Genomic DNA, 12,554 nt, shown 5'->3' on the forward strand with positions numbered 1-12,554 from the left:
ATGCATCAGAATTCAGCACGGAACTGAAGTGATCTCAAGGCTAAAGACACTGGCTGCTGCTGCTCAACACGATACTTCCATGACATAAGGTATGTTGGAGCAAATGCATTGCAGGAGATATGAATCCCCGTGGAAGGACATTTCAGTGACTGGGACTGGGACTATTATGAGCTGAGAGTCTGTTCAGATAAGTGTCTGGATCAAGTTCATATTCGTGTTCACAATCAGACCAATGACATGTAAATACGACTCGGACAAAGAGTTTGCATTGACGTAAACAGTAATTTCTCAGTGATTCATTTTGATTGTATAGAAGTCGTCACACAAATTTCCATAAAATGTATGATGGACAATTTTTAATTATTGCATTGTGCAGAATGTATGAAAGAAAACACGTAATCGTCCCACTCAAATACTCCGGATTGTGTATGTATAGTTTCGATAACATTAAAATTGATGCTCTGAACCGTTGTGCTTGCATGTCTGACCGACCACGGAGTGGCGTGGAGCCGTTTGGTCTCCCCTCGGAGGCCCGGCTGATGGCGTCTGACCGGGAAAGACGACAAGACTCCCGGTGTGAGTTCGACCGACCACGTGTGGGCGCTTCCGCACTTACTTCCCTCGCCGTCGTCGGTGACGCCCAGCACCAGGCGCAGCAGACACTGCGCGTGCTTCCGCTCCTTCAGCAGCACCTCGGCGTAGCCGGGCAGCCGCAGGAAGAGGCCGAACGCCGCCAGCGAGTGGGCGGGGATGGGCGACATGGTCTGCACCGAGGACGAGGACGACGAGGACGACTGCGACTGCTGCTTGTTGATGGCCGGCGGCTCGGCGGCGATGGACTCGGGCGCCTCGTACACCAGCTCGCCCGACTGCTCGATGGTCACCCACTCGAACTGCTCGCTGTCCTTGGGCTTCTCCTGCGTGGCGGAGGGCACCACGGGGGCGCTGACCTGTGGAGGGAGCACGGGGGGATCAAACACAGCTCCTGACTTTAATCGGGCGGAGAGCCGCCCGGCAACCTCCGCTGCCGGTTTTGCATACAACGTCCCCCCGCGAAGCGTCGCGGCTCATTCCCGACCTTGGGGGAGAGAGTGGTTTGGTTTATTATTAGCTTTCGCGGCGCTCTCAATCATCAGTCGTTCGGGACGGCGGCCTGATGGGGCTCCGATTTCATCCACACGGGAAGAAGTCAGTCCATCACCCATGACTGGGCTCAGAGTAAAGCCGCTCTCGTCGTGTGATTTATCCCCGTGTTTTCATGGCGACGACTCTGAATTTGTCATGTGTGCTCAAATGATCTGCCCCCCCGACGCTTTCAGACTTTAACCGTTTCTGCTCGCCGGTTCCGACGAGAGCAGCAAAGCAGCACAGGGTATAAAGAAATAAGTTCACATTAACCACTTCATCCCGAGGCACACGCTGCATCTCAATCTACAACATCCCTTCTTCCTTGTTCCATTGTCTGTTGTGCACATTTTTTAACCAAAATCCATTCGTAGGCTTTGGAGTTACCCGATTAACTGACTAACAAGAAGACATCTGCTCTCAAGGGTTAAAGAAAGAAAGACTGAGCACTTTCTTTGTTCAATTATTTTCTATATCTTCAGTTTTCATGACATTAACTGTTAATGTCTTGTGGACGTTTAGTCCTGAAGCGATGCTCATTTATAACTTTTCTTTTCCGTCTTTATAACTTTTTTTTAAATCAAATTCAGAACTCAGATGGCAGATAACTGAGATAAAAACAACTTTAAATTCATCCACCTGTCCCCGTGCAGGGGAAGAGCAGTACCACACTACAACACTGGTTTTAAGCACAGTGCTTTCAACCTCTGGGCGTCTTGTTCATCTGTTTTTACACAGATCAAGTTACACTGCGTTCAGTGGAACAAACCACACAGCATGACCCAGCAAGCACAGAAACCACTTTAGTGTGAAATATATATAAAATGCACAAAAAGGGTTCTGGATCATGGCTACTTGTCGGTTTATCACAAAATAAACCACAAGAAGATGCGATGAACATTTAGTGACTTGTGACTATATTGTAATATGTGTAATCAGTAAGAAGGGTCCTCATCCAAGATGGCAGGCCACACGTGTCAGTGTAAAGCTCAAATATCCAGTTTGGGACCACGTGTGACAGCATACAACCAAGACGGTTGTATTTAAAAACAGGGGGTCAGGGTTTCCTAACCTTACCCCAACCAGCAGCCGCACTCCGGTGTCGGTTGGCCGTCATTAACTTAACCAGTTCCTGTTTCTCTCTCTCGTCCCGCGTCTGTTGGGTTCCCTGCACACTTTACGGTGGAGAACTGATCGCCGTGTGAATGAAAGTCTGACCTGCTGGATGACGTCCGGGTAGAGCATGGGCAGCCTCTCGGCGATGAGGGCCAGGCCGCCCATGCCGGCGAAGACCTGCAGCGGGGACTGGATGGGGCTGGTCTCCAGCAGCGACTCGTCGGTGGCGGCGTCCAGGCACTCCTCGCCCGGCGTCATGGGCTCGTCCTCTGGGCAGCTGCTCAGCATGTCGCAGTGGTCCACTGCAAGCAGGGCAAAGAGAGGACCTGTTGTACGTTCATGCACTGTCACCACTTGGCTTCTCAGACATACAACATTACTGTATTCATACAGAGGGCGGTTATTAACAAAACAATGGGTATTCGCGCGGGAGAGGACATATATATACATACACGGTGAGACAGGCTTTAAAAAGACGAAAGAACGAAAAGACCTTTGCAGATTCACTTAGGAAATGAAATCTCACATCGGGAAGCGACTCGCCAGTAATCCGTGTTATTTGTTAGTCATTCTGAGCTGCTGGGTGTCTAATCTCCGCTGCTCATGTAATGAGGCTATCTGAATGCAGCAGCCACAGACAGGAAGGATATATTGGTTAAAAAAAAAAAAAAAGAGAGATAATGACTGACCCCATCAAGTGGCTAGAGTCTGGGCCGCGGGGACTTCCCTTCAAGTTCATGGAGAAGGACGGGGTTTTTTTTTGGGGGGGGGGGGGTGTACAACATGATTCAACCTGTAGACGCTGATGTCTGTGTGCACAATAACAGAGCTCCTTCTCTTGCCCCAAATATGACATCTTTCCCTTCGGTTTTTTCCATCACGTGTGCATCTGTAGTAATTTATTACGGTTTTCCCGCTTCCGACGTCAGGCCTGCTGCCACGGGTTTGAAATAATCCGGATTGTCCCGTCACTCAACTTTGTCGCACGATATTTGGAAATTAATTGCGCTTAATCACAATTTCGCTCAAGGAGCAAAAATAAGTTAATGGAAACAGATTATCACAGTTCAGCATTTTTGCGAGCTGTAATTTCAAGTGAAAAACACAAAACTAATTGTTATAGAAACTCAATCGTTCCCGATGTCAAGTCATTGCGTGTGCAGTGTAAATAAACTTTTACATTTAATCTGTTTTAGTTTGTTTTTTTCACTCCAGAAGCTGATTTGAGCACCGCTCCAGCGGCGAAGAGGAGAAGCTACTGTACTGTGTGTGTGAGCCGAAGTGTTTCAGTGCTGATCTCATCCAAACAACACATCGAAGCTCTAAATTAATCTGTCCTGGTCCTGACTCATGAGTCTGCACAACGAAAGCTAAATATAACGGCCCAGCAGTCACCAGAGCAGACTTGTGGGCCGTTTGACCCCTGCCTGTCCGGACCAGGTGTCCTTCACTGAAACTGCAGGTTTCATTCAAACCGAGGTGGAAATGTCAATTGTCTGTTGACGCCTCACTCGCTCTTTTAACGCAGCCTAATTCTGACCACAGCCACGACCATCAATCACCTCTTGGAAGACATGAATGTTAACAGAAAAGGCGGGAGACCGGAGAACGTGCTGTGGTACCTTTCTCCGTGCGGAGTCTCTTGAAGGAGTCGGTCTTGGAGAGCCCCGGGTCGGAGATGACCTTGGAGCCCAGTTTGACCGTCAGGTTGATGGACTGGTAGCCCTGCGGCAGCTTGCGGTCGTAGAGGAGGGTCAGCAGCTGGGCCAGGGTCATCTCCGGAGGGAGGGGCTGGCCTGCGGAGGAGGAGGGAGGAAACGCGAAGCAAACGTCAGCCTCCAGGCTCCGCTAGCGGCCGCCGCGGGAGCCCGGGTGACGTGCGGTACCTGGAAGCAGCTTGTGGTAGAGGTGGAAGACCGGCACGCTGATGGTTTTGGCCGACGGGTCCACGCCGGACGAGGCGGTCAGCTTGTCACTCAGGACGCGGCCCCTCCTGGTCGGGGGTCGAGGCGGGGTGGAGAGAGCCCGCTTGGACTGGGACTTCAGGCCTTGATGGGAGATCAAAGAGCAGTTCTTCTTACAGAAATACCAACTTCTATTCACGGAGGTACAGCCGGACGCCCTTTTCTTTTTCCTCGACGACCTCCTTTTCCAAAAAATGAGCAACACGTCACCTGAGGCCACGACCACGCTGTAGTTGTCCTGGAAACCGCTGTCCGCTTTCATCTTCTCCTTCTCCTCGTGGTTCTTCTTCTCCTTGTCCTCCTTCTGCTCGTTGATCAGCTTGGCTGTGATGCTGGGTGTGTCTGCGTGGACCAACAGAGGAGACGCACCAAGTTACCGGCTGCTGAAGGTTCCCGGGGACGGGAGCCCGGGGACGGATCAGGGACGGACCACTGACCTTGATGGGCGGAGGACGGCCCGAGGAGGAAAGCAAGGTTACATCGACGGTCCTCTCGGTTTGTTCAGAACTGAAGGAACGAACTGAGCTAACGTTTCAAGTGAAAACGCATCGTTTCAGAAAAGTTTCACGTTCACATGGGAACAACAGAAACACTGAAAATTATGTTGTTAGCATGACAGACCACAAGTTGGTGCCGTTGGTTGTTTTAATAATGAAACCACACACATACGCGGCGAGAATGATACGCTATGAGAATATGGACTCTGGAGGCCGCCATGGTTATTGTCCGTCCACCATGATCCATTTACTGCGGGGGAGGTGAGCATTGGCTGTGCTTCGGCGTATTATAAACGTCTGAGAGACGTTTTCAAAAAGTTATGTTTTCAGTAGCGAGAATGTATCTGAAAACAAATAGTTGAACTTTACACTCATTTGTAATGTTGGGATGGAAATATTTCTTTGAAGCCGTTTCACGACTGTCAAGCTAACGCATACAATCGTTCATGATTGGACGTACACACCCTTTTCTTTATGCGTGACTCGAATGTGAGCTTCATGTGAGAATAGAGTAGATTGAGTGGATGTGTTTCTGATCCTGCGACAAGCTGCCGCTTCATGTTTGTTGTGCAGGAAGCTTGACACAAGCCATCAAGCTCAGCCTGCCGCTTAATGAAACAACCAAAGCAGGTAAAAAAAACAACTAAAAAAAACAGTCGTTTACTGTGAAAACGACTCTGCTCTCAACACAGTTTACACATTTTTCACAGTGACCGAAAAGAACCAAAAGTTACACTGTGGACTGGGAATTCTCCGATCAGGTTTCATGCTGCCGATCGCCAGTTTCTCACGGGAACATACCAGACACCCGGTCCAGGATTTCAGCCAGTGTGGTGGAGATGGGCAGGTGGAGGGTGCGGTACTTGTGTCCAGCGCCGTACATGGGATGCTGGATCATGTGGCTGGTGGCATTGATGCGTCCTTTGTACAACTGAGGACATGAAAAACACACATTTGTCCAAGAACAAGAAAGACTTTCTTCTTTAAAAATGTCTGATTGCACACAGTGATTATTTCCTCATGTCAGAATGTGAGCGCTTTTACACTGAAGCTCTTCTCCCAGCGATACGCTGAAAAGCGTGAATAATGAATGAAGAGATGTGGACAGAGTGAGCGGCCTTTCTAGTTGACGTAACACAGGCCTGTACACACACACCTGGAAGAGCGACTCGCAGCCAATCACAGTGCAGGACAAGGACAAAAAAAAAAAAAAAAAGGACCAGGGAGGGCAGGCTGCTGTGTGACGAGGCTGCGCTGCCCCCTTGTGGCCACACACGCGCAACACGAATAATTAACACGGTGAAAGTTGTGGCATTACAAATGTCACTCACCGGGCAGGGCGACTGCAGGAAGACCGTGACCTTCTCGTCCTCCAGCATCAGCTGCAGGAACAGTCTTCGGATGAAGCCGGAGATGTTTCCAGAGATCGGCACGTTTCCTCTCTGAGGAGCCGACTGGAAGAGCTCGCACAGGACCTGCGGGAAAAAAACGTCCAGCGACTCGTTTTCAAAGCTCTTTCATGCCAATTAACAAGTCTGAAAATGTGCTTTTAAGATAGAGGCCGCCCAATACGGAGAAATCGGCAATATACATGTTGACAAAGCATTAAAAATCAATCATAAACAACTGAAATAAAGTCAACAAGATGCTTCAGTTCTGAAAACCTGCCGACATAAATTGATGAGAAAAAATAAATAAATCATAGGCCAGTTACAGATGAACTTACAAGACACGCAATCATGTCTTTATCATAATACTCAACATTACCACATATTTATATTTTTTATCCTGCTGAACTATTGCAAATATATTGTACTTATATTTGTATAGCCCTTATATTTGATATTTGACCTGAGAGGACGCCTGATATAAAGGACCTGGATCTGTTTACTACACGTGTTGGAGTGTTTTGAGGCCGTGGCGGTGAGCGAAGCAGACCTGAGCCATGAGCCGCTGGTTGTTTGGGTGGCAGGAGATGCACTGGAGGAAGAAGGCCACGGTGGCGTTCTCCAGAGCCGTCCTCTGCTGGGTGGTGAGCCCCCCCGTCTGTCCCGAGGACGCCAGCGAGAAGCGTGAGGCGGTGGGCTGCGGCTGTGGCGAAGGGGCCGCCGCCCCCGCCCCCGCCGCCGCGGAGCCGGGACTCACGGGCCGGCAGCCGGCGTTGGCCCCGGCGCTGGCGCTGAAGTGGCACAGCAGGAAGAGGAGGGCCGTCCACAGCGGGTTGACCTCGGGGCCGCCCAGCCAGTCCTTCATGGCGTGGCTGTTGCCCACCTCCGTGAGGAAGCGCAGGACGGGGGCGGCCAGCTCGGCGGCCAGCGGCTGCCGGCCGTGCGAGGAGGACGAGGAGGACGAGTGGTAGTGGTGGTGGTGATGGTGGTGGTGGTGCTGGTGCTGGTGGCGTCTCTCGGCCTGCGCGGCGGGCAGGGGGAGGTCGGCGCTGGCCAGCAGCCCCACGCAGAACTGAGCCAGGCTGCGCACCAGCAGCGACGGCAGGCCCGAGTCCAGCAGCTGCTCGATGGCGCCGGGCGACTGCGAGGCGGCCGCCAGCGTGGTGAGCTGCGACTCCGACAGGTCGACGGGGGGCCCGGCGTGCTTGGAGTCGTCGGTGAGGCCCGCCGCGCTGGCGTTGGCGTCGTGCTGCTTCTTGCCGTCGTCGGTCATGGCGAGGCGGCGGTGCTGGGCCTGCGAGTGCGTGGCGGTGGGCGCCGACACGATGCCCATCCACGACATGAGCAGGGAGAAGTAGCTGGGGTGGATGTGACACATGGAGCACAGCAGGCTGTCCACCGCCTTCTTCAGCACGATGTTGCACGGCAGCGACATGGACCAGTTGTACAGCAGCCTGGAGGAGGAGACAGGGCGGACAAGACACTCTCAGTGCTTTAGAAGAAGAAGATTTGCAGGTTTGAAAATGTACAAAGATGCACGTTCCCGAAACCAAAACATCAAACCGTGTCGCCACAAAGTGTGACGGCATAAACATGAGATCCAGTGACTTTCAGGTGGTGAATCGTTACACAATTCCAAATATGTATGAAACGACAATTGTGCAAAGTTTCCAAAAATGTCCGCCGGTGTCGCCACAAACAAGAGACGTGTTACGAAATTTCACGGACCTGGAGGGAGGTGAGAAACATCTTGTGATTTTTTTTTGTACTTATTTTACTAAATCAACCTGAAAAATCTGAATTCATAAAATTATAAGCATGCAGCAGTTTTTTTTTTCTTCTGTATAACACAATAATTGTGTCAGTTCAGTTCTCATGAAATAAAAAAAAAAAACGAGCGTCAAAACATCTCGTTCTGATTTTTAAAAAAAAACAATTATTTCTCAGTGTGTGTGTGTGTGTGTGTGTGTGTGTGTGTGGGACTGACTCGAAGAGCTCCCTGTCGAGCAGCGCCGGCAGGTCGTAGTCCACCGGCAGCTCGTAGCTGTGCCACAGGATGGCCGCCACACAGTGGAGGTGGGAGGGCGACGGCATGAGCAGGCCGTACTCCCTGGACGAGCCAGAGGAGGCGCCGTGCCCGCCGTAGCCCATCGGGCCGCTCATCTTGTGAGCGGCCATTCTGGAAGAGTCGTGGACCCACTGGAGGAGAGCCTGGATCCTGGAGGGGGTGGGGGGGGAGGGAGGGAAGCTTTTAGGAACAATTCATCACAAGCAGAAGCTCCCGGTGTTGCTGGCTGCGGAGGAGCAGCATCTGTATGCAACAAACACCAACGGGTGACAGTAAAAAGTGACAAGGAGACTTTTTAACTGTCGGCTCGTGATTCTGTCTGGAGAATCACCTTGACGGGGGGGGGGGACCGCTGGCGTTTGCGGAGAAGCGCCGAGTGCCTACCTGTCTTTGGTTCCCGAGTCCTGCATGGTGCCCAGCTGGTACAGGATGTCGATGGTGGAGTCGGAGGAGAGGCCGTTCAGCCTCCCAAACAGCAGCGGACTGTTCAGATCTGCGGGAACACAAGCTCGGCGCTTACGACAATATTCACCTCCATCGTGATCTGATGGCTCTCGCTTTATTTCCGTTAACGTTTGACACTTTCATGGGAGAGCCACAAGAGGTTATTGGCCGACGCCCATCATTCTGGCCAGTGGTTCAAATGTGCTGTGATCATAGTGTACTACACTCTCCAGGCATAATTCCAAGATACGCTTTTGGCCGACCGTCAAATGACTGCGGATCTTGTTTGGAGTCAATACTGAATATAACACTGCTTCCCAAAGAGTTTTTTTTTTTTGTTTTAATTCTAAAGAAATTTCTTGGTGATTTACTGCCGAGTGTGGTTGTTGCTTTATTTCTTGTTTTGCTTTTTTTTTTCTACCCTGGAAGCTGCCAGAGCTCCACATATAAACAGACGGGGAAACGCGAGCCAGAATGCAACGGTCCATAATGTTAAAGTACTTTTCTAAAGGCCCCATTAGCATCCATTCTGGGCCAGAGGCTAACGACTTCCTGGCTAAACAGTGGAGACGTTACAAAGTCGCGCAGAGGTGGGACTTTCAGTCGGAAGGCGAAAAAAAAAACCCCAGCTCTTTTTTAAGATATCAGGAGCAGAATGTTATTTCCAACTGCAACCCGATGTGAGCCCCAGGAGAAACCTGACTTTTTGGTTTTCAGGCTGAAGGAGGAACATTTTTAGAAAAAAAAAATAAAAATGCTAACAGCACTTTAGCTATTTGCTGCCCGACTCAACTGTCAACTTCACTGTGATTCAACATTTCTTCCTGCAGTTTGCTGATCCCGTTCAACTCTTTTTACATGAATGATCTCTCTCTCTCAAAGAATACAGCTCTGAGGAAAAGCGACAACATAAACTCTATTTTCTGCTCCAGATGTCCATGGAAAAGCTGCCAACACTTAAATTACGGCACATTCTGTCTGAAAATCACAACCACAAGCAGCTCGACGTGATATTGTAGCCTCTTGATATTTTCTCCACTATAAAATAGCAAGTGACAGATAATTCTAACTCAATGAGTCCATCTAGCCATTTTATTTAAAATTCTCACCATTCAACCTGATGAAATGAGAATAAATAGTCAACAAATGAGCTGAAGCGCATCCAGGTGGAAAGAATAAAGGCGAAACGACCGACCGAAAGCTAAAAGCACCTGAATCACCCAGCAAGTCTTCTCAAGTCAACACTTGAGGTAATCGGCCTTGTTCCGAGCCAAACACACAACGTGGCTTCCACACAGGAAGTGAGGCAGACTGAAGCTGAGCTCGCCGACTTTGGCCCCAAAAAAACACTTCTATTACCTCGAGCCAGTGCGTCTGAGACGTGCCCTTGTCTCTGTCTTTCCGGCGGGAGCATGCTAATTGGAGAACCTCTTAAGGCAATAAAAGCGGCTATATCGGGACATTTTGAGGGTCTTTTTAAGGACTCGTGGACGTTCCGGCGGTTGTGTGACTCACTGGCGGGGTCGGTGCCAGAGGCGGCGCAGTTCCTCAGCAGAATGTCGATGAGCTTCAGGCCGATGCGCGTGGACTGCAGGCCGATCTTGACCAGCACCGCCTCGATGTTGGGCGAGTGCATGCCGCAGTACGGCGACATGAGCAGGGCGGCGCACGTCTGCAGCAGGTTGGCGGTGGGCGCCGCCGCGCTGGCCATCATGGCTTCCAGGTCGCTGACGTGCGTCAGGCAGTGGTGGAGGAGGCGGAGCCACCCGATGCTGCGGAGGGAGAAAAGGTCACGACGTGGCCTAGAGATGATATAAAGGAACGTCCTGGGTCACGAGAGGATCGGGTTGCCGGTACCTGGTTTTAGACACCTGGTCCTCGGACGGCAGGAAGGGGTTGTTGACGGTGGCGGAGGAGGTGTTCCCGAAGGCCGTCAGACCCAGGAGCTTGATCTGGGACAGGCCCAGGGTGCTGGCGTCACGGGGCCGATGCAGCCGCAGGCACACGGCCGACGCCACCTCGGCCTTCACCAGCTGGATCTTGATGTAGGTCAGTCCGCTGGTGATGACCGGCGTGGAGAGGGGCAGCATGTTGACGCCGTCCGCGCTGATCTCCACCGACACCGAGGAGGGGCAGGCTGCAGGGCGGCGGCGGCGGCGGCAGGTTGGGTTTTGTAAAAACGGAGCGGACACTTAACGGGAATTGCCCCGAGTCGGCGATACTCACTGGCCAGGGAGGCGAGGTGTGGCTGGATGTGGAGCTCCTTGAGCAGCACCGCCGCTGGAAGGTGGATGGTGAGGTCGCACCAGGCCTCCTCGGGCAGGAAGATGTAGGACCAGGCGGCAGAGCGGGCCCGGCGGTGCGGGGGCGTGGCCTGGAGCAGCACCTCGGCCGGCTGGGCGGTGGGGCTGCTCGACGTGATGGTGCCTGGGGAGCACAGGAAGCCCGCGGGGCCTTTAATACACGAAACTCGTCGCCGCGGGCTTCTGCGGTCGGACGCAAAACACGAATTCACCTAAAGGAGCGAAGTTGTGGAGCCCCTCGGCGTTGTCCGGCTCCGACGTCAGCATCCGGGCCTTGAGGTTGCCGTCCGCCGCCTTCCCGGGACCCGAGTCCAAGAACTTCATGATGGTGGAGACCATGCTGCGGGCGGTGTTCACGATGGCTCTGGTGCTGGTCACCATGTTGTTACAGATGAGCTGCACGCCGCCTGCAGAGACGAGGGGAGGGGCGTCAGTGAGGCTGGAAAACCTCCATCCTTGGGGTTTCCATTCGGAATGTCTCATTATTTTTAGATACTGCTGCCGTAATTTTAACCTCGTCACCTCCGGGTGGAATTTTTAGTGCTTTAATGTTTTTCTCTCTTAGTGTCTGTATTCTGTATAACAAATTCTGTGCAACTAGCATTAGCGTGTAGCGTGTTGGACCCACCCATGTCGTGGAAAGCCTTGAGAGCCTCGCTGGTGTCCAGCACTCGGAGGATGAACCAGAGGAGCGGCTCGGACAGCTGGCAGGTGGACAGAGAGCCCTGGGAATTAAAATGAATGAATGTCTCGTTTCGCAGACCGACGTCGAGGCGACGCAGCAGGCAGGCCGGCCGGCCGGCGCTCACCTGTCGGCCCATGTAGCCGCAGGCCATGTAGGTGAGGATGGGCTGCAGCATGACCTGCACCGACGTGGCCCTCTTGCTGAGCGTGGTGAGGATGGTGAAGAGGCCGTCGCCCACCGAGATGGCGTCCAGACCGCCGTGGAAGTTCTCGTGTTTGGTCAGGTGGAGTCCGCTGGCTCCTGGACGGACGATAAAAAAATAGATCCAAGTCAAACACGAGGGTCTGAATACCGAGAACATGTTTGAATCTTTGAAAAATATATATTCATACTGAAGACAAGAATTTTTTTTTAGTTTGATTTTCTTTTCTTCACAATATATCCCACATTTTAGGCCTCCGAAATAATGAGTTTTGCTTTTAGTGGGTCAAGTAATCACATATTATGCCTCCGAAATAGTCGCGAATATTTCCAATACAAGGGATTCTTCCAGGCGCTTTCACAAAAGCTATGGGTTGACGATGCCGTTTTTCAGTTTATTGTTGCAAACTGCAAATAAAAGTTGATTTTCTAAAGAAAAGATTAAGTCTGTTTGGTAGGTTGTTTTTTTTTTTTTATTCTTTGTTTATAAGTTTTTATATTTTGACCCAATAAAACATACAGAACATTGTAGAACAGGGAGTGACCAGTAGATAACCATTAATTCTCAATTAAAGAAATTATATCAACAATAAAGATGAGAGAGAGAAAAGGAAAGACTAACTAGACATTTTGAATATGTAATTGGGCCTTTTTGCATTGGTGTCTATCCCACTTACCCCAACATGCGTCAAACCAACCATGTTTATCATTAACCAAAGCATCCGAAAGATTTCCTGTTTGTTAGGTTTAATGATGTCTCTTC

General features: G+C 51.2%; 1 protein-coding gene across 1 annotated transcript in view; it reads right to left on the bottom strand.

The window, feature by feature from the left end:
- Positions 1–12,554, bottom strand: part of birc6 (baculoviral IAP repeat containing 6) — an 88,345-nt gene that overhangs the window by 40,372 nt on the left and 35,419 nt on the right. The window contains 16 exon segments of the mRNA XM_080507482.1: positions 617–950; positions 2,344–2,543; positions 3,864–4,037; positions 4,128–4,289; positions 4,416–4,547; positions 5,504–5,633; positions 6,034–6,177; positions 6,641–7,544; positions 8,078–8,308; positions 8,543–8,651; positions 10,118–10,374; positions 10,460–10,739; positions 10,829–11,029; positions 11,118–11,312; positions 11,534–11,630; positions 11,715–11,890. Coding sequence (XP_080363608.1) covers positions 617–950; positions 2,344–2,543; positions 3,864–4,037; positions 4,128–4,289; positions 4,416–4,547; positions 5,504–5,633; positions 6,034–6,177; positions 6,641–7,544; positions 8,078–8,308; positions 8,543–8,651; positions 10,118–10,374; positions 10,460–10,739; positions 10,829–11,029; positions 11,118–11,312; positions 11,534–11,630; positions 11,715–11,890 — 3,726 coding nt within the window.

Source organism: Blennius ocellaris (genome assembly GCF_963422515.1).
Source record: "Blennius ocellaris genome assembly, chromosome: 13".
NCBI lineage: Eukaryota > Metazoa > Chordata > Actinopteri > Blenniiformes > Blenniidae > Blennius > Blennius ocellaris.